General features: G+C 38.8%; 1 protein-coding gene across 2 annotated transcripts in view; it reads left to right on the top strand.

Annotated features, from left to right (window-relative positions):
* The window catches only part of PRPF18 (pre-mRNA processing factor 18), a 58,502-nt gene that overhangs the window by 18,553 nt on the left and 15,183 nt on the right, over window positions 1–24,766 (top strand). For both annotated transcript variants that reach the window (XM_021063991.2, NM_001244859.1), the window contains 6 exon segments: window positions 1,607–1,720; window positions 11,314–11,460; window positions 12,944–13,012; window positions 14,689–14,829; window positions 14,960–15,031; window positions 17,726–17,881. In XM_021063991.2, coding sequence (XP_020919650.1) covers window positions 1,607–1,720; window positions 11,314–11,460; window positions 12,944–13,012; window positions 14,689–14,829; window positions 14,960–15,031; window positions 17,726–17,881 — 699 coding nt within the window.

Raw genomic sequence — 24,766 nt, 5'->3', positions numbered from 1 at the left:
TCTCAATTATTTTAAATATTATACTATTTTGTAACTTTCTATTAATCCATATTTCTACGATGTAGAAAATATAGAGATCTATATAATTTTTTATGACTATAATGTCCTATATTTTAAAAACTACTCTATTATTTTTAATACTCATGTTGCAGCAGAACAAAGGGTGGGGGAAAAAACGTAATTGTAATGTATACATGTAAGGATAACCTGACCCCCTTGCTGTACAGTGGGAAAATTAAAAAATAAATAAATAAATAAATAAATAAATAAAAACTACTCTATTATTTTTAAAAGGAGTTTATGAATAGTTATTTGGATTGCCTCAGCATTTCCCTTTGATAAGTCATACTAAGATGAATATTCTCATACATGAGTATTAATATGATTATTTCCTTCTTAAAAATTTCTGGAAGCATATTCATACCAGTTCATACTCTTACCTGTAGTGTTCACCCATACCCTGGTCAATGCCAACTATTTTTTTCTTTAAGCAGCAGCAGTAACACAGTTTTAAGATGTCCATGTGAAAAAAGAATTCAAACTATATCCAAGGGTACACAACAAAAATGAACTTCGAGCAAAAGGAAACTTACAGAGGAAAGGAGTTTCACGTGACTCTAGAAGTTATGTGAAAATTAGGTGAAGGACTTGTGAATACTTAGCCTAGAGAGAGAACACTAGAAATTTTTTAAAAAGACCCATTGGCCACAGCTCTAATTTTGAAAAAGAATTGAATGTTCTCTGTGGTTTCATAAAGTAGAACTGAGTTAAATGGGTGTCAGTTTGAGGGAGGTAGGTTTTCATTTATTCTAAGAAGGAAAACCTACCTGCCAAAAAATGAAGTGTGATTTGTCAGGCAGGGACCTGATGAGGTGTTTTTGAGGCCATTTCTTCCTTGATTGGAGATAGCGCTAGATGACCTCTTACTTTTTTTTTTCTTTTAAACTCCCAAGTTTCAGTTAATCTAGTGGGAACTCCACCAGTGGCTTCTAAGTGTGGTACTATTTATGTTTCCAAATAAAGTTCTTGGCTTTTTCCCCCTTTAATTACAGTGTACTGTTTTAATTATTTTTGTCCTTTTTATGAAATATTTGTGTATAAAACATGTGCAGTATAGTGGGTAATTACAAAACAAACACACAACGATCACCAAAGTTGAGAAGGAATATTTTCAGCCTCTCAAAAGCCCTGTGCTTCCCCACCCCAGCCCCTCCATCATAACTCACTTTATCTTCTGAGGGACTGGTTTTTGGTTTTGATTTATTAGTATTACAGTGCTGAATTTTCACTGTCTGTGGTCACTGAGTTACCAGCTGACTCTGGGCTTAATTTTTTTTCTCTGTATGAATGTTATTACTCCTTTCCATCTTCATGGTTTTCTTACGAATTCAGTTGGTCCTTTCTGAAATACTGTCCAAATGACTTAAACTGTTAGGGTTATTCAAGATGTGACAATAGTTCAGTATATCTCTTCATAGAAAACTAAAGAGAAAACAAATATAACTTACTTTTATATCTGCGTTTCACAATGTGTTTGGTTCCTAAAATAGGAATTACTGTTACTAATTACATAAGGAATTAATATTGTTTGATTTTTTTTTAATAGGTTATCAGAAGATTGAGAGAAAGAGGAGAACCAATCAGACTATTTGGAGAAACTGATTATGATGCTTTTCAACGTTTAAGAAAGATAGAGATCCTCACACCGGAAGTTAACAAGGTAAGAAGTCAGAACAAAGCTAGAAGAATATCCCTCCACTGAATATAAACGGGAATAGTATGAACTCTGATGGAGTTCCAGGACTAATTGCGTCATTATAGGCATAAAAGGAAAAATAAAGTTACCAGATTACTGCTGCTGAATGTAAGTTTTCTTTAAATTTCTTTTAAAAAGCACTCATCTTAAGCCTGTAGTTCAGTGCATATTGAGAAATACATACAAGCCTGTAGCCACTACCCGAATGAAGATAGAGTATTTTCATTACACCCACGTAAAAAGTTCCCTAGCAACCCTTCCTAGCTAGTCCTCATGTTCCTCCTCTTCCTCCACTGGGCAGTCACTTTTAAAAATTCTGTCCCCATCAATGAATGGTGTGTGTTCCAGTATTTCACTTTAGGTGGAGTCACAGGAATATCCTGGCTTCTTTTGCTCAGTGTGGTATTTTTTTAGATTCATTCATGTTAATTTAAAAATTTTTTTTTTATTAAAGTATAGTTGATTTACAGTGTTGTGCCAATTTCTGTTGTACTGCAAAGTGACTCCAGTTATATATATGTATATATATATATACACATATATATATACACACATTGTTTTTGTATATTATTTTCCGTCATGGTCTATCCCAAGAGACTGGATATAGTTCCCTTTGCTGTACAGTAGGACCTCATTGCTTATCCATTCTAAATGGAATAGTTTGCATCTACTGACCCCAAACTCCCAATCCCTCCCCCTCTCCCTTGGCAACCACGTTCTCTTTGTCTGTGAGTCTCTTTCTGTTTTGTAGGTAGGTGCATCTGTGCCATATATTAGATTCCAGATATAAGTGATAGCAGATGGTCTTTGTCTTTCTGTCTTTGACTTACTTCACTTAGGATGATAATCTCTAGTTACGTCTGTCCATGTGATTGTTGATATTGGTAATTTGTTCCTTTTCATTGCTGGTGATACTCAGTCAGGAGTATATGACAATATGTTTCCAGTTTTGGCCTTTGAGGAATAAAACTTCTGTGAACATTCTTTTTTTTTGGTCTTTTAGGGCCGCTTCCAGGGCATATGGAGATTTCCAGGCTAGGGTCTAATCAGAGCTGTAGCTGCTGGCCTATGCCAGAGCCATAGCAACATGGGATCCAAGCCACATCTGTGACCTACGCTATAGCTACCACAGCTCACAGCAATGCCACATCCTTAACCCACTGAGCAAGGCCAGGGATCAAACCCGCAACCTCATGGTTCCTAGTCGGAATCGTTTCCACTACGCCACGACAGGAACTCCCTATGAACATTCTTACATGAATCTTTTTTTGGACCTGTTACTTCTTTTGGGTGAATATGTTTTTATCTCTCTGGTAAATACTTAGAAGTGAAATTGCTGAATAGTAAGAGTAAATGCATGCTCAACTTCTAAGAAATGCCAAAGATGTCCAGTATTTCATCAGTGTTTGTTATTGTTAGCCTTTTAAATTTTAATCATTGTCTTGTATGTGTGGGCGTATCTCATTGTGCTTTTAGTCACAATTCCTTGATAACTAAAGATTATGAGTGTCTTTCGTCCACTTATTGGCCATCTCTGTCTTCATGCAGTGTGTTTCTCTTGTTCATATTTTAATTGGGTTGTTTGTCTTTTTATTTTTGCATTGTAGGGGTTCTTTATGTATATTTTGGATACACATTGGTTGTCACGTATACAGATTCATGTTTTGTCTATTTTTTTCTAGTCTCGGCCTTACCTGTTTACTTTATGGTGTCTTTTCATGGGCAGAACTTTTTTTCTTTCCCTTCCGCTTTTTAGGGCCACACCCATGGCTTATGGGGATCGAATCAGAGCTACAGCTGCTGACCTACGCCACAGCCACAGCAACACAGGATCCAAGCCGTGTCTGCAACCTATACCACGGCTCATGGCAAGGCCAGATCCTTAACCCACTGAACAAGGCCATGGATCAAACCTGAAACCTCATGGTTCCTAGTCAAATTAGTTTCCGTTGCACCATGAGGAACTCCCATGTGCAGGACTTCTAAGTTATGATGAGGCTCACTTTGTGGTTACTGCTTTTGGTGTTTTGCTTAATTAAGAAATTTTCGGAGTTCCCGTTGTGGCTCAATGGTAATCCTAACTAGTATCCGTGAGGATGAGGGAGCAGTCCCTGGCCTTGCTCAGTGGCTTAAGTATATGGCCTGCATCCTCATGGATGTTTTTATTTTCCTGTTTTTCTTTATTTTCAATCCTGTCTCAACTTTCCTAATCTAAATTCTTAGAAAGAGTAGGTGGTTTTGTAATGCTTCATTTCACCAATATTTATTTCTCTTTGACAACTTGAGTCACTTTCCTTATCAAAAGATAGTCTCAAATGCTAATGTAAACTGTGCAATTTTTGTTACCTGATTTAATTTTTCTAATATTCATCTTTCATTACTTGAAAAATTTTCTAGCTTTTAATATTACAACTTGCTGTATTCTAATCTTATTCAGTGTGTCGCAAATACTAGAGTTCCTTATTTATCCTTTTAAAAATTGAGGTATAATTGACTATAACATGAGTTTTAGGTGTAGCATAATGATTTGATATTTGTATATGTGGCAAAATGATAACCACAATAATTCTAGTTAATATTCATCATTATGCATGGATACAAATTTTTTTTCCTTGTGATGAGGGCTTTTTAAAGATCTACTCTGAGTAACTTTCAGGTACATAATACACTGTTACCAACTTCAGACACCATGCTGTGCATTATATCCCTGTGACTTATTTAATAAGTGGAGCAGTCTGAAAGTTGATAACTAAAATTTGGTCGGGTTTTTTTTTTTTTTGGTCTTTTTAGGGCTCCACCTGTGGCACATGGAGCTTCCTAGGCTAGGGGTCTAGTCGGAGCTGTTGCTACTGGCCTCTGACACAGCAACGCGGGATCTGAGCCACGTCTGCGACCTACACCACAGCTCACGGCAACGTTGGATCCTTAACCCACTGAGCGAGGCCAGAGCTGGAACCCGAAACCTCATGGTTCCTAGTCAGAATCGTTTCTGCTGTGTCACAGTGGGAACTCTGATAACTAAAATTTGAACATAGTCTGAAGCTCTGCATGTTCACTCTCTTCCCTCCACGTTTTATGTTTCTAATACTACAATTTACATCTTTTTTTTTTGTCTTGTGTAGCCCTGAGCTATTATCGTTATTTTTACTGTTTTTCTCTTAATCTTCATACTAGCTTTATAAGTGATTAAATTGCCACCTTTACCAGTGAGATTTGTACATTCGTATGTTTTCTTGTTCTTAATTAGTACCCTTTCTTTTCAGTTTAAAGAAGTTCCTTTAACATTTCTTGTAAGCTTGTTTAGTGGAGATGAACTCCTCTAACTTTTTCTGGAAACTCTTACGTCTCCTTCAATTCTGAATGATAACTTTGCTGGGTAGAGTGTTCTTGGAAGTTTTTTCTTGTAGCATTTAGAATATATCATGCCACTCTCGTCTGTCCTACAAAGGTTCTGCTTAAAAATGTGCTGATAGGAGTTCCCATTGTGGCACAGCAGAAATGAATCCAGCTCGTAACCATGAGGTTGTGGGTTCGATCCTTGGCCTCACTCAGTGGGTTAAGGATCCAGCATTGCTGTGAGCTGTGGTGTAGGTCGAAGACGTGGCTTCGATCCTGCAGTGCTGTGGCTGTGGTGTAGGCCAGCAGCTGTAGCTCCGATTTGACTCCTAGCCTGGGAACCTCCATATGCTCCCTAAAAAGCAAAAAAAAAAAAAAAAAAATCTGCTGATTGTCTCATGGTGTGGGGGGGAATCCCTTGTATGAACGAGTCGTTTTCTCTTCCTGTGCTTTTAAGATTCTCTCTTTGTCTTTAACTTATTTAAAAAATTGAATTATAGTTGATAACTGATTTAAAAAATTACAGTATTGTGTTAAATTCAGGTATGGAGCAGTGATTCACTATGCAGATTATACTCCATTATAGGTTGTTAAAAGATAATGAGTATAATTCTCTGTACTATCTAGTATATCTTGGTTGCTTATCTATTTTAAATATAGTAGTTTGCATCTTTTAATCCCATACCCCTAATTTGTCCATTTCCTCTTTCCTTTCCCCTTTGAAAACAAGTTTGTTTTCTATATCTGTGAGTCTGTTTCCGTTTTGCATATACATTCATCCGTATTATTTTTCAGATGCCACAAATAAGTGATATCATACAGTGTTTGTCTTTCTCTGACTTATTTTACTAAGCATAATGCTCTCCAGGTCCATCCATGTTGTTGAAAATGACAGAATTTTGCTCTTTTTTTTTTATGGCTAGTACCTCTGTGTGTGTGGGTGCACGTGCGCGCACATATGGACACACCACATCATCTTAATCCATTCGTCTTTTAGGCACTCAGGTTGCTTCCATGTCTTAGCTATTGTAAATAGTGCTGTTATGAACACTGGGATGCATGTATCTTTTCAAATGAGTTGTTTTCATTTTTTCCAGATGCATACCCAGGAGTGGAATTGCTGAATCATATGGTAGTTCTGTTTTTAGTTTTTTAAGGAACCACCATACATTTCCACAATGTCTGCACCAGTTTACGTACCACCAACAGTGAATGAAGGTTCCCTTTTCTCCACAGCCTCTTCAATGTTTACCGTTGGTAGACTTTGTCGATAGCCATTCTGACAGGTGTGAAGGGATACCTCATTGTGGCTTTGATTTTTTTGTCTTTTTTTTTTTTTTTTTTTTTTTTTTTTTGCTATTTCTTGGGCCGCTCCCTCGGCATATGGAGGTTCCCAGGCTAGGAGTTGAATCGGAGCTGTAGCCACCGGCTTAGGCCAGAGCCACAGCAATGCTGGATCCGAGCCGCGTCTGCAACCTACACCACAGCTCATGGCAACGCCGGATCGTTAACCCACTGAGCAAGGGCAGGGACTGAACCCGCAACCTCATGGTTCCTAGTCGGATTCGTTAACCACTGCACCATGACGGGAACTCCTGTGGCTTTGATTTTTATTGCTCTAATAATTAGCAGTGTTGAGCATCTTTTCATGTGCCTATGGCCTATTAGCCATTTGTATGTCTACTTTGGAGAAGCATCTATTCAGGTTCTTCTGACCATTTTGGATTGGTACGTAGTTGTTTGAGCTGTTTGGATATTTTGGCTATTAACCCCTTGTCAGTCAGATCATTTGTAAATATTTTCTCCTATTTCTTAGATTGACTTCTTGTTTTGTTGATGGTCTCCTTGCTGTGCAAAAGCTTTTAAGTTTAGGGTGCCTTAATTTATTTTTATTTTTTTTTTACAGAATAAAATACATACATTTACACACAATTACATTCACACAGATTATTATAACATGGATCTTAAGAAACAGATTAAGTGACTCCCACTGGAGAAGTGGAATGGAAAATATGCTGAGACAAATAGGAAATTTATTCTATACTTTATCCCAATTTTATGGCTTTTGTCTTTACTACTTAGTTTTATCTATTACATTTCAGTTTTTCTTTAAAAATTAGCATTATATTAAATTGTTATATTATGCAACTAAAGTTTATAAAGAAGAAAGCCTTATGTACCATTAAATATTTTATATAACATAGTAAAAAGAATAACTTAACTGGTAAGCATAACAAAAATAATACACCCCCTGAAAATAAGTAAAATATAAAATGCATAAGTTGGTTAAAAAACAATGTAATTATATAAATATGTCCTCACAATTTGTTCCATCTCATTGTTTCTTCAATAAAGGCATTACACCATTCTAGGTGATATGATAAACAAGACATTATGGACTTTACATTGTACCATGGAGAGAAATGGTTATTAATAATACAGTTGTGGAACTGTATTATTTAATTGTACAGTGGCATTATTTAATTATAATTATCATAAATTCTTCGATGGAGAGGAAATCAGAATCAGATCTAAGAAGACTTCAGCATTCCGAGAATGATGTCACATGACCCCCTTCATGGTGGATTATGCACTTATTTACTATGAGATATATTTCTTCTCCAGAGATTCCTTGTTTGTGTATCAATTGTAGATTTTTGGTTTGCAGTTATTCTGAAGTTTTGATGTAAGAGTCTATATGTATATGAGATTGTTTTAAGTTGTTGTTCTCTTAATTGCAAGTTCATCTCTGGTGTACTGCATTTGTACCCACCTCTTCTCATGATTTCTGATTTTGGTGGTATAATTGTGCATGGATGATTTCATATCTTTACTGTATATATGCCTTTACTGGTGAGCCTTGTCATTTGTGGAATTTTTGTTTCCTGTTGCTGATCTTTTCTTTCCTGCCTAGAGAAGTTCCTTTAGTATTTGTTGTAAGGCTGGTTTAGTGTTGCTGAATTCTCTCAGCTTTTGCTTATCTGAGGAAGTTTTGATTTCTCCTTCAAATCTGAATGAGAGCCTTGCTGGGTAGAGTATTCTTGGTTGGAGGTTTTTTCCTTTCATCACGATAAGTATATCATGCCACTCCCTTCTGGCCTGCAGAGTTTCTGCTGAAAAATCTGCTGATAACCTCATCAGGGTTCCCTTGTATGTTACTTGTATTTTTTCCCTAGCTGCTTTCAAGATTTTCTCTTTGTCTTTAATTTTGGTAAGTTTGATTATTATGTGTCTCGGTGTGTTCCTCCTTGGGTTTATTTTATATGGTACTCGTTATGCTTCCTGGATTTGAGTGAGTGGTTCCTTTCCCATGTTAGGGAAATTTTTGGCTATTATCTCTTGGAATATTTTTTCTGTCCCCTTCTCTCTCTTCTCCTTCTGGCACCCCTATAATACGGATGTTGGTGCGTTTAACATTGTCCCAGAGTTCCCTGAGACTCTCTTCATTTGTTTTCAGTCTTTTTTCTCTTTTCTGTTCTGCATCCGTAATTTCCGCTAATCTGTCCTCCACCTCACTTATTTGTTCTTCTGCCTCCTGTATTCTGCTGTTAGCTGCTTCTAGTGCATTTTTTAATTTCAGTTATTGTATTTTGCATCTCTTCTTGTTTAAGTTTTATATCTTGTATCTCTTTGGTCAGTGTTTCCTGTAAGTTATCCATCTTTGCCTCCAGTTTATTTCCAATGTCTTGCATCATCTTCAGCATCAACAGTCTAAAGTCTTTTTCCTGGAGGCTGAGAATCTCCTCATTGCTTAGCTGATTTTCTGGGGTTTTTCCTTTCTCCCTCATCTGAGTTATAGTTCTCTGTCTTTTCATTTTTGTAGGTTTTTGGTGTAGTGACCTTTTTATAGGTAATAGAGTTGTAGCCTCTTTTACTTCTGGTGTCTGCCCCCCTTGTGGCTGAAGTCGGTATGGGGGGCTTGCTGTAGGCTTCCTGATGGGAGGGGCTGATGTCTGCCCACTGGTAGGTGGAGCTGATGTTAATCCCTCTGGTGGGTGGGCTTAGTCTCTGGATGTGATTAGGGGCTGCTGTGTGCCTGAGGCTCTTAAGGTAGCCTGTTTACTGAGGGGTGGGGCTGTGATCCCACCTGGATTGTTGTTTGCCCTGGGGCTTCTCAGCACTGACTGATGGGGTGGGGCCAGATTTTCCCAAAATGGCCACCTCCAGTGAAAGGCACTGCTGCTGGATATTCCTGAGAGCTTTGCCTTCAATGTCCTTCCCTCACAGCAAGCCACATTCACCCCTGTTTTCCCATGATGTCCTCCAAGAACTGCAGTCAGGTTTGACCTAGGTTCCTGTGGAGACCTCACTCTGCCCTGGGACCCAGTGCACGTGAAAATCTGCGCCTTTTAAGAATGGGGTCTCTGTTTCCCCCAGTCCTGTGGAGCTCCTGCACACAAGCCCCGCTGGCCTTCAATGCCAGATGCTCCAGGGGCTCTTTCTCCCAGTGACAGATCCCAGCATGTGAGGGTTTGATGTGTGGCTCAGAACTCTCACTCCTGTATGTGAGTCTCTGTGAGCCAGTTTTCATTCTGTGGAGCTTGCCACCTGGGAGGTATGGGGTTGTTTATATCGTGAATTGCCCCTCCTACCTGTGGATGTGGCCTCCTCTTTTTCTTCTGGAGAAGGTTATGGGTTTCCGGTCCATTTGGGTGGAGATTGCTCAGTCTTTGTTGAGAATTTTGTTGTTTTTAGGAGAGAAGTTGAGCTCCAAACCTTCTATTCTGCCATCTTAATCCCGTCTCCCAAAAGCTTTTAAGTTTAATCAGCCCCCATTTGTTTAGTTTTGCTTTTATTTCTTTTGCCTTAGATGATTAAAGAAAATAATACTGCAATTTAATGTCAGAATGTTTTGCCTGTGTTCTCTTCTAGGCATCATCTTTAACTTTTGAAATTTTAATTATAATGTATCTTGGTGTGGCTATGTTTACCTTTTTCAGGTATTGCCAGTTTTCCATAGCAACTGCACCTTTCAGCGGTACCCAAAGGTTCTCTTTCTCCATATCCTAGCCAAGTTGTTATGTCCTCTTGGTAATAGTCATCCTAATGGGTGTGAAGTGGTAATTCCCTGTGGTTTACTTGCTTTTCCCTAATGTCTAGTGATGTTGAGCATCTTTTCATTTACTTACTTACCATTTGTATGTCATCTTTTCAAGTCCTTTGCCCATTTTAAGTCAGATTGTTTGTTTTCTGTTGTAGTTAAGTCTAATAAGAGTTTTATAGTTTTTGCTCTTACATTTAGGTCCTGGATCCATTTTGAGTTATTTTTTATATGTGGTGTAAGGAAGGGTCCAATTTCAAGGCTTCCATTTTTACCATATGCTCACAAACAAGATGTCAGTAGAATGTAGAATTTGCTGGTTTGTTAGAAACATAGTGAAATCCTAGGATATCGTTGCCTCTGGTTTTATACTGTTGACATTACCAAAGGTTTTGGGAGTTTAGAGTAGTTGCAGTAAGCTTAGACATTTTAAGTGAACTGGGAAAACCAGTTAGGGACTCTAGTGGAGACTGAAAATTACAGCGTTGATGCATATTCTTGTGGGTTTTTTTTCCCCCAGTTTTTATGGCGCACCCACAGCACATGGAAGTTTCCAGGCCAGGGATTGAGCTTGAGCCACAGCTGTGACCTGTGCTGCAGCTGTGGCAACACCAGATACTTTAACCCAGTGCACCATGAATTGAACCCACAGCTACTCAAGCCATTGTAGTCAGATTCTTAACCCACTGCACCACAGTGGAACGCTGATTTTGTACTCTTAATTTGGATAAATAAGTTCATAAGAATTGACTTTGAGGAGTTCTCATTGTGGCTCAACAGTAATGAGCCTGACTAGTATCCATGAGGACGTGGGTTAGATCCCTGGCCTCACTTAATTGGGTTAAGGATCTGGCGTTGCTGTGAGCTGCAGTGTAGGTTGAAGATGGGGCGTGGATCCTATGTTCCTGTGGCTGTGGTATAGACCTGCAGCTACAGCTCCGATTCAACTCTTGGCCTGGGAACTTCCATATGCTGTGGGTGCGGCCATAAAAAGACCAAAAAAACCACAAAACTGCCTTTGAATAGACAGTGGTGGTAGCCGTATAATATAATAAATTGAAATGTCACCCGAGTCTCCTGGTGGAGAAAGAAATGAGTTGTATTCATTATTAGAGGAAAAAATCAGAAGTGAAATATCAGTGAGGTTTCATACTAGGTATAATTTTTTGCCTTTCCTCAGGGGTTGAGGAATGATCTGAAAGCAGCTTTGGATAAGATCGATCAGCAGTATCTCAATGAACTTGTGGGTGGCCAAGAACCTGGGGAGGAAGACACCCAGAATGATTTGAAAGTTCATGAAGAAAACACCACAATTGAGGAGTTAGAGGTAATCCCTGCAGCAGCTTCCTTCTTCCCCCACCATGCCTTTCACTCCCTGGAGCAGGTGTTGACTGCATCAGACTGTTCAGCTCACAGCACATTGGTTGTACTTTAGTCATTACAAAGGCGCTTCTTTTATTTCATGCTTTTTGTTTGTTCACTTTCCCTTTTGTCATTTTCCTTGCACATTCCACTACTTCCCACCTTCAAAAGTAATCATTCTAATATGTTTGATATGCATTTGTCGATGGTCTTGTAAAACAGGTAGTGTTTTATGCATGTGTTTGGTGTACCCAAATGAGTTTTATTGTGAAATTCTTCATCCTGTTTTTTTTTTAACTCGTTCTTTTTCCTGTTAGAACTGTGTTTTTAAATTCCATCCTTGTTGCTTTTATGCATCTCTAAACCTTTGATTTTAGCTGTGACATAGCTGTGGCATTCACTGCCTTTTACTTTTTGTTCCTCCTAATGACATACAGCAAGATGGCTCCCAGCCCCCAGTTACTACAGAAAGCTTTGTGATAAACAGTCTTGTACATAGCCCTCTGGACTGAGAGGGGGATTGCTGGATTTATGTATGTTTAACTTGAGTACTGTCAAATGGCTCTCTAGAATGGGTTTACCAGTCTTCACCTGCTAGCAGCAGAGTGTGTCTTGCATCCCTACATTCCTTCCAGCACTTGGCAATATTTTGCCTTTTTGGGGGGGATGGAGGGCACCTGCATTGTGCAGAAATTCTCGGACCTGGGATCAAACCTGCACCACAGCAGTGACCCAGTCCACTGCAGTGACAGTGCCAGATCCTTAACCCACTGTGCCACAAGAGAGCTCTTAGATTGCCTTTTTACTTTTGCCATTTTGTTGAACTTGGAGTGATAGATGTAATCTTAATTAAAGGTAATATATTAGCTAAATATCTAGCGTGACCAAAAAAATATGACTTAATTTAAAGCTCTTAACACTTAATACAACAGAGTTGTTTTTCTGTTACCTTTCATTCGTGGCTTTTAACACATGTTGCATGCTGTACATGAGATCATAGTTGAGCTAAGGAGTTCTGGATTTTTTTCTTATGTTTTAAACCACTTTTGAGATAGTCACATACTATGCAATTTAACCATTTAAAGTATACAGTTCCATAGGTTTTAGTGTATTTACAGGTTGGTATAACCATCATCACAATCTAATTTTAGAGCATTTTTTGTTCCCTTAAAAGGAAATCTCATGTTCATTAGCAGTCGCTCTTTTTACTTCCTGTTTTTATCTTTTGATTCATAAAAGATAACATGCTGTCTAAATTTAGATGGCACGTTGGTGGTGGGGTTTTTTTTTTTAAATTTCCTTTTTAACCTATCTAGAAGTTCCATCAGACTTTTAAATGAGACTTGTACGCTCTGATGTAATGAAAGAGCATGTTCAGTCTGGAGTTGATAATGTGTGGGTTCCGCGGTTGCTCCTGACTAACAAGCAGAAGCATTATTTTTCTCCAGGCCCTGGGAGAGTCTTTAGGAAAAGGTGATGATCATAAAGACATGGACATCATTACCAAATTCCTTAAGGTATGTACTTTTTGGCTAGGAAAGGGGGACAGTTTTTTTGATTAAGAACTGGTCTTAGATTTTTGGATTATATTGAGTTAAAGGCTGGAAAGGGCAGCCCTCATTAAATGTTTCTCCATGTACGGTGTTCATGATACTGCTGTGTCATTGGATATAGAGGTTAAACAAAGAAAATGTGTATTTTCTTTCTGGCTTTTTCTGTAAAGCTGGCTTATTAATGTCAGCACAGAAGGAATCATAGCAGTGGAAGGAATAAATTTTGAGAATTAAAATTTTTTTCAAACACATTCTGGAGAGAAAAAAAAATTCTGGAAAGGAATGCAATGAGGAGAGGGTTCCGGAAGCTTTTCTTAGAGATGATGACAGGAAGGAAGGAAGGAGGAGAGAGGACATTGGCAGCCACACCCTTGAGTAACCTTTCAGAGATGGTCCAGTTCTGTGAGGTCTACCAGTTGCTGCTTCTTGCTCTGATTAGTTCATTCTGTCTTTATCCCCAGCATTTCCCTCTTCAGTGGTTTGGGGAGAGTGTGCAAGTCCCCGATTGCTTGGAACATTTATTCACAAATTATTTGTGTTCAGACCAGGAGATTTAAGTGTGAGAAATACTTCTACTTGTATTTACAGTTTGAATACGATGTATTGGTCAAGATTGTCAGTCCATTGAGGATTTGACATGAAATTAGCTAGGGCGTGGGAACTAGTATGAGCTAGAATTTCCTCTTTGAGTGATGGCCTCTCCATGTAGGACATGCATAGGTAGCGCCGCTAGGAGAGTGTGGCCTCCTCAGCCTTTACTATCTACCTGAGTCTAGAAAGGATGCTCTTTGTGCAGTTAAATGCACAGGGCACCTGGCTAGTTTTGGGGGGCAGGTTGAGGGCTGGTTATAGTTTACTTTGGTTCCTTTTTTCTTTCCTTCTTCTTTGGTCACGTGCTTTAGTGGGAATTTTTAATTGAATTGTGATCCCTACTGCAGTAGTAGGAAGTGTAAATGCTACAGCATCCTCGGAAGATTGGTTAAAATCACAGCACATCTGGCATTATGACTCATACGTCTAGACGGTTGAATTTTATGTGATAGAAATACGAGTTGGGAGTTCCTGTTGTGGCGCAGTGGTTGACAAATCCGACTAGGAACCATGAGGTTGCGGGTTCAGTCCCTGCCCTTGCTCAGTGGGTTAACGATCCGGCGTTGCCGTGAGCTGTGGTGTAGGTTGCAGACGCGGCTCGGATCCTGCGTTGCTGTGGCTCTGGCGTAGGCTGGTGGCTACAGCTCCGATTCAACCCCTAGCCTGGGAACCTCCATATGCCGCGGGAGTGGCCCAAAGAAATAGCAAAAAAGACAAAAAAAAAAAAAAAAAAGAAAGAAAAGAAATAAGAGTAAAAGTTTATTTCTATCAAATAGTTGTCTGTGAAATTTGGTAATTCTTTTTAGGGGAAATGGATCATCTCTGAGCCAGAAATAAGTATAGAATAGGGAAGTTTGTGACTTGCACAAGGCACTGCTCAACAACATACGTTATTACATAATAAACAGAAATAGTTCATTGATGAGGTTTTAATCAGTTAAGACATTTACTCTAAGGTTGAGTGTATTCCATTTGGTGTGACAGAGAACTGTTAAACAGTGGAACCACTGGGTGGCGTTATAGTCTAAATTTATCCTTTCTTTCCACAGTTTCTTCTTGGTGTTTGGGCTAAGGAGTTGAATGCCAGAGAAGATTATGTAAAAAGGAGTGTGCAGGGTAAACTGAACAGTGCTACTCAAAAACAGACTGAGTCCTATCTCAGACCCCTTTTCAGAAAGCTCCGGAAGAGGGTGAGATTTCTCAGAAAATGCTCTTATTAACTGATTTTTTTAAAATGGAGTATATAAAGTTAGAATAAATACAGTTTGTAACTGTACACTGTGGCTTCCAAAATTAGTTTTTTTTTTCTTTCTTTTCCAGAATCTTCCTGCTGATATTAAAGAATCCATAACAGATATTATTAAATTCATGTTGCAGAGGGAATATGTGAAGGTACATTACCATGCTATGCATTGAAATTATGTTTAATGAGCATCTCTAGGTTGTGTACAGAATATGTCCGTCTCTTGTGGGAGTATTTTAATTGAGTTAAGAATAAATGTGAAGTGAATCAGTAGTTAAAAAAGAACCCTTTGATTTTCTGATATATTGTCAGCTTTATTGTTAGGCATGAATAATACATTTTCAGACCACACTTTTTTTTTTTTCTTGGTCATTTTAAGGTAAAAATTCTTCAGAGCATGAACTGGATATAGGCAGTATTCATTTCATGAATGGGATTGAATTTCAGTTTGTAGATTGTTGATTATGGCTTGGAACAGATTTTCCCATAGAAACAATGTTATGGAGATTAGTTTCCCAGGCCAGCTATAAAAGCCTCCTTAGTCCATAATATAGCTGAGCTATTGTACTAACGATACAGTGGAATTTAACCACCCTTTATACCGGTTTCTCTGAAAAGAATGTTCCAAGTGAGGCTGCCATAGTCGTCTCTCCCTTTCAGTCCTACAACAATAACAGAGCCTCATAAGTGAGATGCCCTTGCCGCCACGTCTTTACTCCTGAGCAGACTCTGGGAGGAGGTGGCAGAGGACGGCACCGTGGTGTCCCTGTGCTTCTGGGATGGGCTTTAGAAAGGGGGGTGGAAGGCTGTCAGTCAGTGGTGGCAAACAGGAAGAGAAGGGCCTCCTGGGCCACCGGTGGGATGGAAACGTGTCCCTGCTTTTGGGCCATGAGCCAAGTTAGAGCTGGGAGGTTTCCTGTGGCTCTGCCTCCCAGGAGAGAGGGGGAGGAGAGAATATAGTGCAGCCCCTCCAGGGACAGTTCCAGAAGGGGGCGTGGCATTGCTCATCCCTGTGCTCTGAGCGTCTGTCCTCATAAGGGACTGTTGGTCCTCCTGGGTGACTGGAGGGCTGCTGGATTAGACCCTCATGCTCATGGGCTAAAGTAGTGGTTTTAGGACATCTGGATGAGAGCCACTTGGTCAGTCAAGGAAAATGTTTCTGTTTTATGGCTATCAATTTTATTCGGGGATAGCTTCTATTGCCTGGTACTTTCCGAGGGTGTTTGCATTGGGCTGGACAGATAAAGTCCCCATTGTTGCAGAAGGAATTCAGATCGCTTGGCTACTAGAAAGGATGCCTTCCCTCTTCTTACTTTTCTCATTTGTGTGTGTGAGAAGCAGGTGAAAGTTTATTTTCTATAAAGTATAGAAATAAAATTTCAGTATTTGGACAGTTTTCTTTGGAAATTTGGGGAAATTGCATATTGGAAATTTTATCTGTTAATGTCCAGTGTTAAAACTTATACACATGAGTATCAGTGATTTAAAAAAAAGAGCATATATGCCCTTTAAAATTCTACATGGCAACCTCATAGGTGTTTGATTTTTGTCTTTTTGCCTTTTCCAGAGCTGCTCCTGTGGCATATGGAGGTTCCCAGGCTAGGGATCTAATCGGAGCTATAGCCACCGGCCTAGGCCAGAGCCACAGCAACGTGGGATCCGAGCTACATCTGCGACCCACACCACAGCTCAAGGCAACGCCAGATCGTTAACCCACTGAGCAAGGGCAGGGACCGAACCTGCAACCTCATTGGTTCCTAGCTGGATTCATTAACCACTGCGCCACGACGGGAACTCCTGTTTGATTTTTAAAATCTTTTTGAGACCTGGCTATATAAGCCTCTCTGAAACTCTTGGGGTCTTCCTAATTTTTTTACCTTTTGGTTTTTTTCGGGCCACATCTGCAGCATATGGAAGTTCCAGGCTAGGGGTCCAATTGGAGCTGCATCTGCGGGCCTACACCACAGCCGCAGCAACCCGGGATCCAGGCCATGTTCGAAACCGACACCATGGCTCACAGCAACACCAGAGCCTTAACCCACTGAGTGAGGCCAGGGATCTAACCCACATTCTCATGGATTCTAGTCGAGTTTATAACCTGCTGAGACACAACAGGAACTTCCCCTTGGGGTCTTTTTAAAATTTACTTGCTTTCTGTTTTGTTTTTCTCCTTGCTCCCTCCCCCGTCCTCTGGTAGTAGGCTTGGTTTACAGAAAGAGCAGTTTGTCTTCATTGCTTTCTGTCCTCTAATTTTGTGGCTTTTAAGGATCTTGGCAGGTGGGAGGTTTGGGGGGACCAGAGTGTGAAACGATCTCATCCTTCAGCTATTTGATTCGAGGGCCAGTATTGAATTCTGTTTACACATCTGCTGTGGACCCAGCACACACAGCACCTCCCACCCCCTGCTTTCAGAGGTCTGCACTGCTGTGCAGGGAGTGGATGTAGGTTGGATCATGAACATCAGTTTGCTTCTGTCTTCTATGGGGCCACCTCAGTCTAAAGGAGACTCAGGCTAGACTTTCTGTCAGTGCTTTGAATTACCTACCTGGTAATCCTAGATCTGAACTGTAGCTTTGAGGACACCAAGGCTGCAAAGGAATGTTTTCTTTTTACTCACTGGGTTAGCGTTGGCTTCTGTTTTCCAGACATTTGTGGCCCTGGGCAGGACAAGTCACCCTTATGTTAATTTCTTTTATTTGAATAATGGGAATGGTCATATTTTTACCATGCCCAAGAAAAAGATGAAAATTACATCATGAAAGACTATGAACTGCTTTAAATCAAAATTTGGATGAGCAGAGTATTTCTGCTTTTCTGATCTCTTCTTAAAACTTTCTTTTTAGGCTAATGATGCTTACCTTCAGATGGCCATTGGAAATGCCCCTTGGCCCATTGGTGTCACTATGGTTGGTATCCACGCCAGAACTGGTAGGGAAAAGATTTTTTCCAAGCATGTTGCACATGTTTTAAATGATGAAACACAGCGGAAATATATTCAGGTAAGCAATTTGGAGGGAAAGAATCATCCTTCTGGTGTGAGGTGGTAACCTTACTGTAGTTTTGATTTGCATTTCTCTAATAATTAATGATGTTGAGCATCTTTTCATGTGCCAGTTGGCCATATGTATGTCTTCTTGGGGAAATGTCTTCTTAGGTCTTTTGCCCATTGGGTGGTTTGGTTTTTTGATACTGAGTTGTATGAGTTGTTTGCATATTTTGGAGGTTAAGCCATTGTCAGTTGTATCATTTGCAAGTATTTTCTTCTGGCCGTGGGTCGTCTTTTCATTTTGTTTATGGTGTTCTTTGCTGTGCAAAAGCTTTTAAGTTTGATTAGGCCCCATTTGTTTATTTATTTTTTTGTATTTCTATTGCCTTAGGAAATTGACCTATGAAAACTGGTGTGATTGATTTTCAGAGAATGTTTTGCCTATGTTCTCTTTATAGGAGTTTTATAGTATCTTGTCTTCAGTTTAAGTCTTTAAGGCATTTTTCTTTTTTAGGGGGCTGTGCTTGTGGCATACAAAAGAACTCAGGTCAGGGATGGAACCTGCACCACCATGGTGACATGGCCAGGTCCTTAACCACTAGGGTACCAGGGAACTGCAGTCAGTCCTAAAGCCATTTTTCTAACTTCATTTATTTACATGCAGCTGTCCAGCAATCCCAGCACCACGTGTTGAAGAGACTCTCTTCCCCATTGTATACTCTTGCCTCCTTTGTTGAAGATTAATTGTCCATAGGTGCGTAGGTTTATTTCTGGGCTTTCTTTTTTGCTCTATTGATCTGTATGTCTGTTTTTGTGCCAGTATCACGGTGTTTTGATTACCGCGGCTTTGTAATATTGTCTGAAGTTTGGGAAGGTTAGGCCTCCTGCTTTGTTGTTTTTCCTCAAGATTGTTTTGGTAACGCTGGCTTTTTATGGTTCTTTATAAATTTTAAGATTATTCTAGTTCTGTGAAAAATGTCATGGGTAATTTGACAGGGGTCACATTAAATCTGTAGTTTGCTTTGAGTAGTATGGTCATTTTAATGATATTAATTCTTCCAGTCCAGGGGTGTGGAATATCTTTCCATTTCTTTGAATCACCTTCAGTTTCCTTTATTGATATTTTGTAGTTCTCAGCCTATAAATCTTTCACTTCTTTGGTGAGATTTATTCCTAAGTATTTTATTTGATACAGTTTTAAAAAGGATTGTTTACATTCCCTTTCTGATACTTCATTGTTAATGTAAAGAAATGCAAATGATTTCTGTATGTTAATCTTGTATCCTGCTACACTGCTTACTTTATCAGTTCTAGTAGTTTTTGTGTGGAGTCTTTATAGTTTTTCATATATAGTATCACGTCATCCACATATAGTGGCAGTTTTACCTCTTCCTTACAGATCTGAATACCTTTTATTTCTTTTTCTTGTCTGATTGCTGTGGCTAGGACTTACAGTACTGTGTGGAACTGGTGAGAGTGGCATCTTTGCCTTGTTTCAGATTTTAGTGGCAAGGCTTTCAACTGTTCACCACTGAATATTTTATTGGCTGTGAGTATGTCATAAATGGCTTTTACTACATTGAGATATGTTCCCTCTACCCCACTTTTATAAGGGTTTTTATCATGAATAGATGATGAATTTTATCAAATTCTTCTTATGCATCTATTGAGATGATCATGTGGTTTTGTCTTTTTGTTGATGGGGCTTATCATATTTATTGATTTGTGTATGCTGAACCATCATTCTGACCCTGGGATGATCCAGCTTGATGGTGGTTATGTGTTGTTGGATTCGGCTTGCTAATATTTTGTTGAGAAATTTTCTATCTATATTCGTCAAAGATACTGGCTTGTAATTTCTGTTTTGGTAGTATCTTTGTCTGGTTTTGGTATCAGGGTCATGGTGGTTTCAGAGAGTGTCTTTGGGGGAGTGTTCCTTCCTCTTCGGTCTTTTGGAAAAATTTGAAAAGGATCAGCATGAGCTCTTTGTATGTTTGATAGAATTCGACTGTGAAGCCATCTGGTCCTGAACTTTTCTTTATAGGGAGTTTTTTTCAATCACAGATTCTTTTTCACTTCTAGTGATCAGTCTATTCAGATTATTTGTTTTTTAATTCAGTTTTGATGGGCTCTATGTTTCTAGAAACTTGTCCATTTTTTCTAGGTTGTCTAATTTGTTGACATAACACTTCACAGTAGTCTCTTAGGGTTTTTTTTTGTATTTCCACAGTATTCATTATTATTTATCCTGTTTCTTTTTTCTTTCTTTCTTTTTTTTTTCTTTTTAGGGCTGCACATGTGGCATATGGAAGTTCCAGGCAAAGGGTGGAACTGGAGCTGCATCTGCCAGCATACACCACAGCAACTACAGGATCTGAGCCACGTCTGCAACTTACACCACAGCTCATGGCAATGCCAGGTCCTTAATCCACTGAGAGTTATTATTATTAAACACTCATTCTTAGTTTGAGTCTTCTCTTTTCTTGGTGAGCCTGGCCAGAGGTTTGTCAATTTTGTTTACCCTTTCAAAGAACCGGCTCTTGGTTTCATTGATTTTTTTTTTTTTCCTATTTTTAAAAATCTACTTATTTCCTCTCTGATCTTTATTATCTCCTTTCTGCTGACTTTAGGTTTTGTTTGTTCTAATTCTTTTAGGTGGCGGGGTAGGTTGAGGTTTTTCTTGTTTCTTAAAGAAGGCCTTCTTTCTAAGAACTGCTTTTGTTGCATCCATAGATTTTGTATGGTTGTTTTCATTGTCATTTGCCTGAAGGTATTTTTTAATTTCTTCTGTGATTTCATCATTGACTTAATTGGTTTTTCAGTAGCATGTTGTTTAGTCTCCATCTAATTTTTTTTCTCATTTCTTTTTCTATGGCTGAGTTCAAGTTTCATGCCATTGTGCTTAGAAAAGACATTTGAAATGATTTCTATGCTCTTATATTTGTTGAGGCTTGATTTGTGCCCTACTATGTGCTAATAGCTTTTAAATAATGTATATCAGCACTTATCTTCACAAAGGACTTAAAGTATTTATAATTTATTTTCTTAAAGTTAGACGTGCCTCACATAAACTTTGACTATGCTGCTATTGGGTTAAACTTTTCCTTTTAGTAAGAAAAAAGCATCAGCTGTAATCTAGCTTTTGCCAGATTGTCAAAAATCCCAGCTTGTGTTTGTATAATGACTTTGCTGGATGTTAACCCTGAAGTTTGAAGATGATACTCCGAAAGTTTATTCAAAGTGTAAAATTCACTTAAAATTCAAAAAGTGCTTTCAGATTTTGTGCCAGACAGCAATCATTATTCGTATTCATGAATTATCTTTTTATTTTATTTCAATTCCAAGTGCTAAAGGTTATCCTTTATGACTTATTCATATGTATTAGCATTTTAAAATAGGATTTCAATCTGACTCTCTAATGTGAACTGTAGAATTTATAGAGTTCAAATACACTTACAGAAATACGAAAACATTTCCATTTTTTATTAACTACCGTTGACTATATTGAAGGCAGACAGCTTTTAGTTGGGGAAAAAACTTATTTGACCTTAACAATAGAAAAGAGTTTCCAGTGTTTAAATTTGCTAATTGTGTTTAGCTATTCTGTGGCCAAAGCTTGGTAGGTATAAAAGTTTATATAATTAGATAAATTGTCTTAAAGATAGCATATGTTTTCTTTTCTGTCCTTTTTTAAATGGCTGCAGCTTTTGCATATGGAAATTCCCAGACCAGGGATTGAATCTGAGCCACAGCTGTGACCTGTGCCACTGCATTCAGATTCTTAACCCACTGCACCACAGTGGGAACTCTTTTTTTTTTAGACAGTAGTGACGACCATCATCTCATAAACTGATTTTCTTTTAAAAGACATACCTAGTATTTATCTTTAAAGATTTCTGGCTTCTTTTGTAAGCTATACAATAATCTGTCCTACCTCCATTGTTCTTTTTAACTGTGTGATTCCCATTAAAATTTTTTTTCACCCTATTTTCTCAAAGTGATTAGGGAAGATTGGCAAACATACTGTGTCTGAAGTTTAGGAAGATGTTTGACATAAACCCAGTAGTAGTCTGTGGACAGATGTAAATATGATAATATGAGCAGGTGGACTTAGCTTGTTGAGTGAGAGAAGCCATGAGTACTGAGTAATGGATGCATCCTTGTTTGTTTGGGTAGTTGCTGGTGACATGGGTTTCTAAGTAACCTCAGTACTGTTCTGTTCAACATTTTAATGACTGATTTGATTGTACTTAGAGGTATATTTATCAGATTTAAGACAACAAGAAACAAGGGGTATGGTATGTGTTAAGGTGGAAAAGAAATTTGCATTCCAGAAGTTCTTGACAAACTGAAAAGAAGGGCAGATTTCTATAAAGAGAGTATTTAACAATGATGACCATAAAGAAGTTTGGATCTGTAACTCAGTTGCTTGAGCATACAGTGTGAGCAATGTATTTGAGAAAGAATTAGGGAATTTAGCGTTCTATGAGTGCAATAATAGTAGTACGATATGGCCACTAGGAAGTCTGTTGATAGCTTATGCTACATTATTAAACAATAATTTAGTGTAAGTTCCACAAAGCAAGAGCACTTGTTGTATCCCCAGAGTCTAGAACGTGTCTGACTCATGGTGGACTCTCACTATTTGCTGATTGAGAATACTCGAGAGGGCAAGAGAGGTGAAAGTTTTGCTTTTTTTCTAGTCTTGAGAAAGGAGACTGTTGGTGGGAGTCTGGGTAACTATAGATAATGAAAGGACTTTCTGGTGGAAGAGGGCTTAAACTTGGCCTCTGCAGTTAAGGAATGAGTAAGGTGGAAGAATGAAGATGTGCTTCTAATCAGTGTAACAAAAGGTCTCTTTGTTTTTGAAACAATGACAGACTTGTAAAGAATTGCAAAAATAGTATGAAGTGGCTTTTTAACAGGCAGAATTGCCCCAAGATAGGAGTTGGGCTGCTTTGGAAGATAGGGGGCGTGCCATCCCCCTTGTTTGTAAGCATCCAGTTAACTATGGCCCTTTCTAGTCTTTTGATGTCCTAACTCTTCTCTGCCTTCTTCCCTATAGGTCATTGGTTAAATCTAAAGTTGCAAACATACACGCCCAGGATAGTCAAGTAACAAGTGAGCTGAGTGTTAAGTAGCCCCTGAGTCTCTGTCTTGTCCTTCTCCTTTTCACATAGGCACAGATAGAGGCAGTATTTGAGTTTCCTCTCAACCTCTGCTGTAAGAAAGGTGGGCAGTGCAAGTAGTGTGAAGTGTCAGTTAAATCTTGGCCTCAGCGTTGCTGCAGTCCTTATAGGAATATGGCTCTAATGTTGTTCCATCTTCCTTAATTTTTTTAATGAGATGCCAAAATCCTTAATTTTTTAAAAAAGTGGCAACAACAAAATCAAAAAATTAGCATTTTGTGTGGCCAAATAAAGTGCCAGTTTTTGACGTCTTAAACCCACAGTGCAGCAGCAGTTCAAGGCAAAAGAATGCTGCCACCTGCATGTTAGCATTTTATGAAATTCTTTTTTTTAAATGATTTTATTTTTTCCATTATAGTTGATTGACATGAAATTCTTGATTACAATTAACTGAGTGGTTTACTAAGCTGTCTTTGGAATCTTTCTGCTCTTACTTTGGTGTTTGAGTGGGGTTGATTTGAATTATCTGTCCAAAGGGACAGTTTGAATATATATTTGAAGTTTAAGTCAGGGAGTGACATACTTTTTCTTGAACAGGTAGTAAATATTTTCAGCTTTGTGCTTCATAGGTCTGTGCTGCAACTATTCAACCCTGCAGTTGTGTGAAAGTAGCCAGTGGTCCTGTTCCAGTAAAACTCCACTTAAGGGACCATGGCCTCTTAGCCATAGTTTGCTGACTCCTAGTAAGTGTTTTAACGCAAACCTTTTCTATGTTAGGATATTTGCTGAGGAGGTAATTGCGAAAGTCATTTAAGTATAATCAACCTTGGCAAACAGTGGAGTATGTCAGGTGTACTAATCTTAATTGTACAGCTCAATGATTCTTTATGTATGTGATATTTATCAAGACATAAAGTGAGGTCTAGATGTAGGAAATTTCTAGCAGCACCCCAGAAGTTTCCCTCATTCCTTTTCTTAGCTTAAGTCCTCTTTCCATCAGAAATAATCTCTACTCTGGAGTTCCCTCAGTGGCACAGCAGGTTAAGGATCCAGCATTGCCACAGCTGTGGCTTGGATTCAGTCCCTGGCCTGGGAACTTCCATATGCTGCAGTGCAGCCAAAAAAATAATAACCACTATTCTGACTTTTGTCATTATTGGTTAATTTTGCTGGTTCTTGGACATCATTTAAATGAACTCTTGCAATATATGGAATAATTACTTTTTTGTCTAGAAACACTGGTGAGAAATACTTGTTTTCCGAAATATGTAAAAATTCAAGGGACTCTTTCACTGTAACATGAGTTTTGAGTTTTATGCCGACTTCTGTAGAATTTACACTCAGAGTTGTTTAAAGTGTTCTCTTTCTCACAAAAATTAAACACAACACAGAGCATGCAGATCAAAGAAAAGTTGCATAGCTTATTAGCTGGCCTCAAACCTAGGGTGAGATGTAAATTGGTGGTAGTAACTTCAAGGACTCTGGTTGGTTTGCCAAATGCGGATGTAACCTTTGGCCTAGATTTGGGTAATGCTTCTTTTACCCAGATTAAAGGAAGTTCTTGATTATTTAGAGTCTTCAAGTCATTTCGAGATGTCTCTTGAGAAGGTTTACATTTTGGGCCTTCTTTACTTGTTAGTAAACAAAAGGGAAAAAAAGCTGAAATTGACATCAAATGGGGTTTTGCTGTCCAGATCCCCTCCACGCTTTCTCACCTCGTCCGGTGCCCCGGAAACCTGGCTTTCATGGTTGACATTGACAGGCTCCCT

The sequence above is a fragment of the Sus scrofa genome, chromosome 10 (genome assembly GCF_054392235.1).
Source record: "Sus scrofa isolate SSC_HxYL_T2T_F1_AM1 chromosome 10, Sscrofa_HxYL_maternal_Yorkshire_Landrace_v2.0, whole genome shotgun sequence".
Classification (NCBI taxonomy): Eukaryota; Metazoa; Chordata; class Mammalia; order Artiodactyla; family Suidae; genus Sus; species Sus scrofa.
Note: the sequence above shows the minus strand (reverse complement) of the source record. Positions and strands in the feature narration are given on the sequence as shown.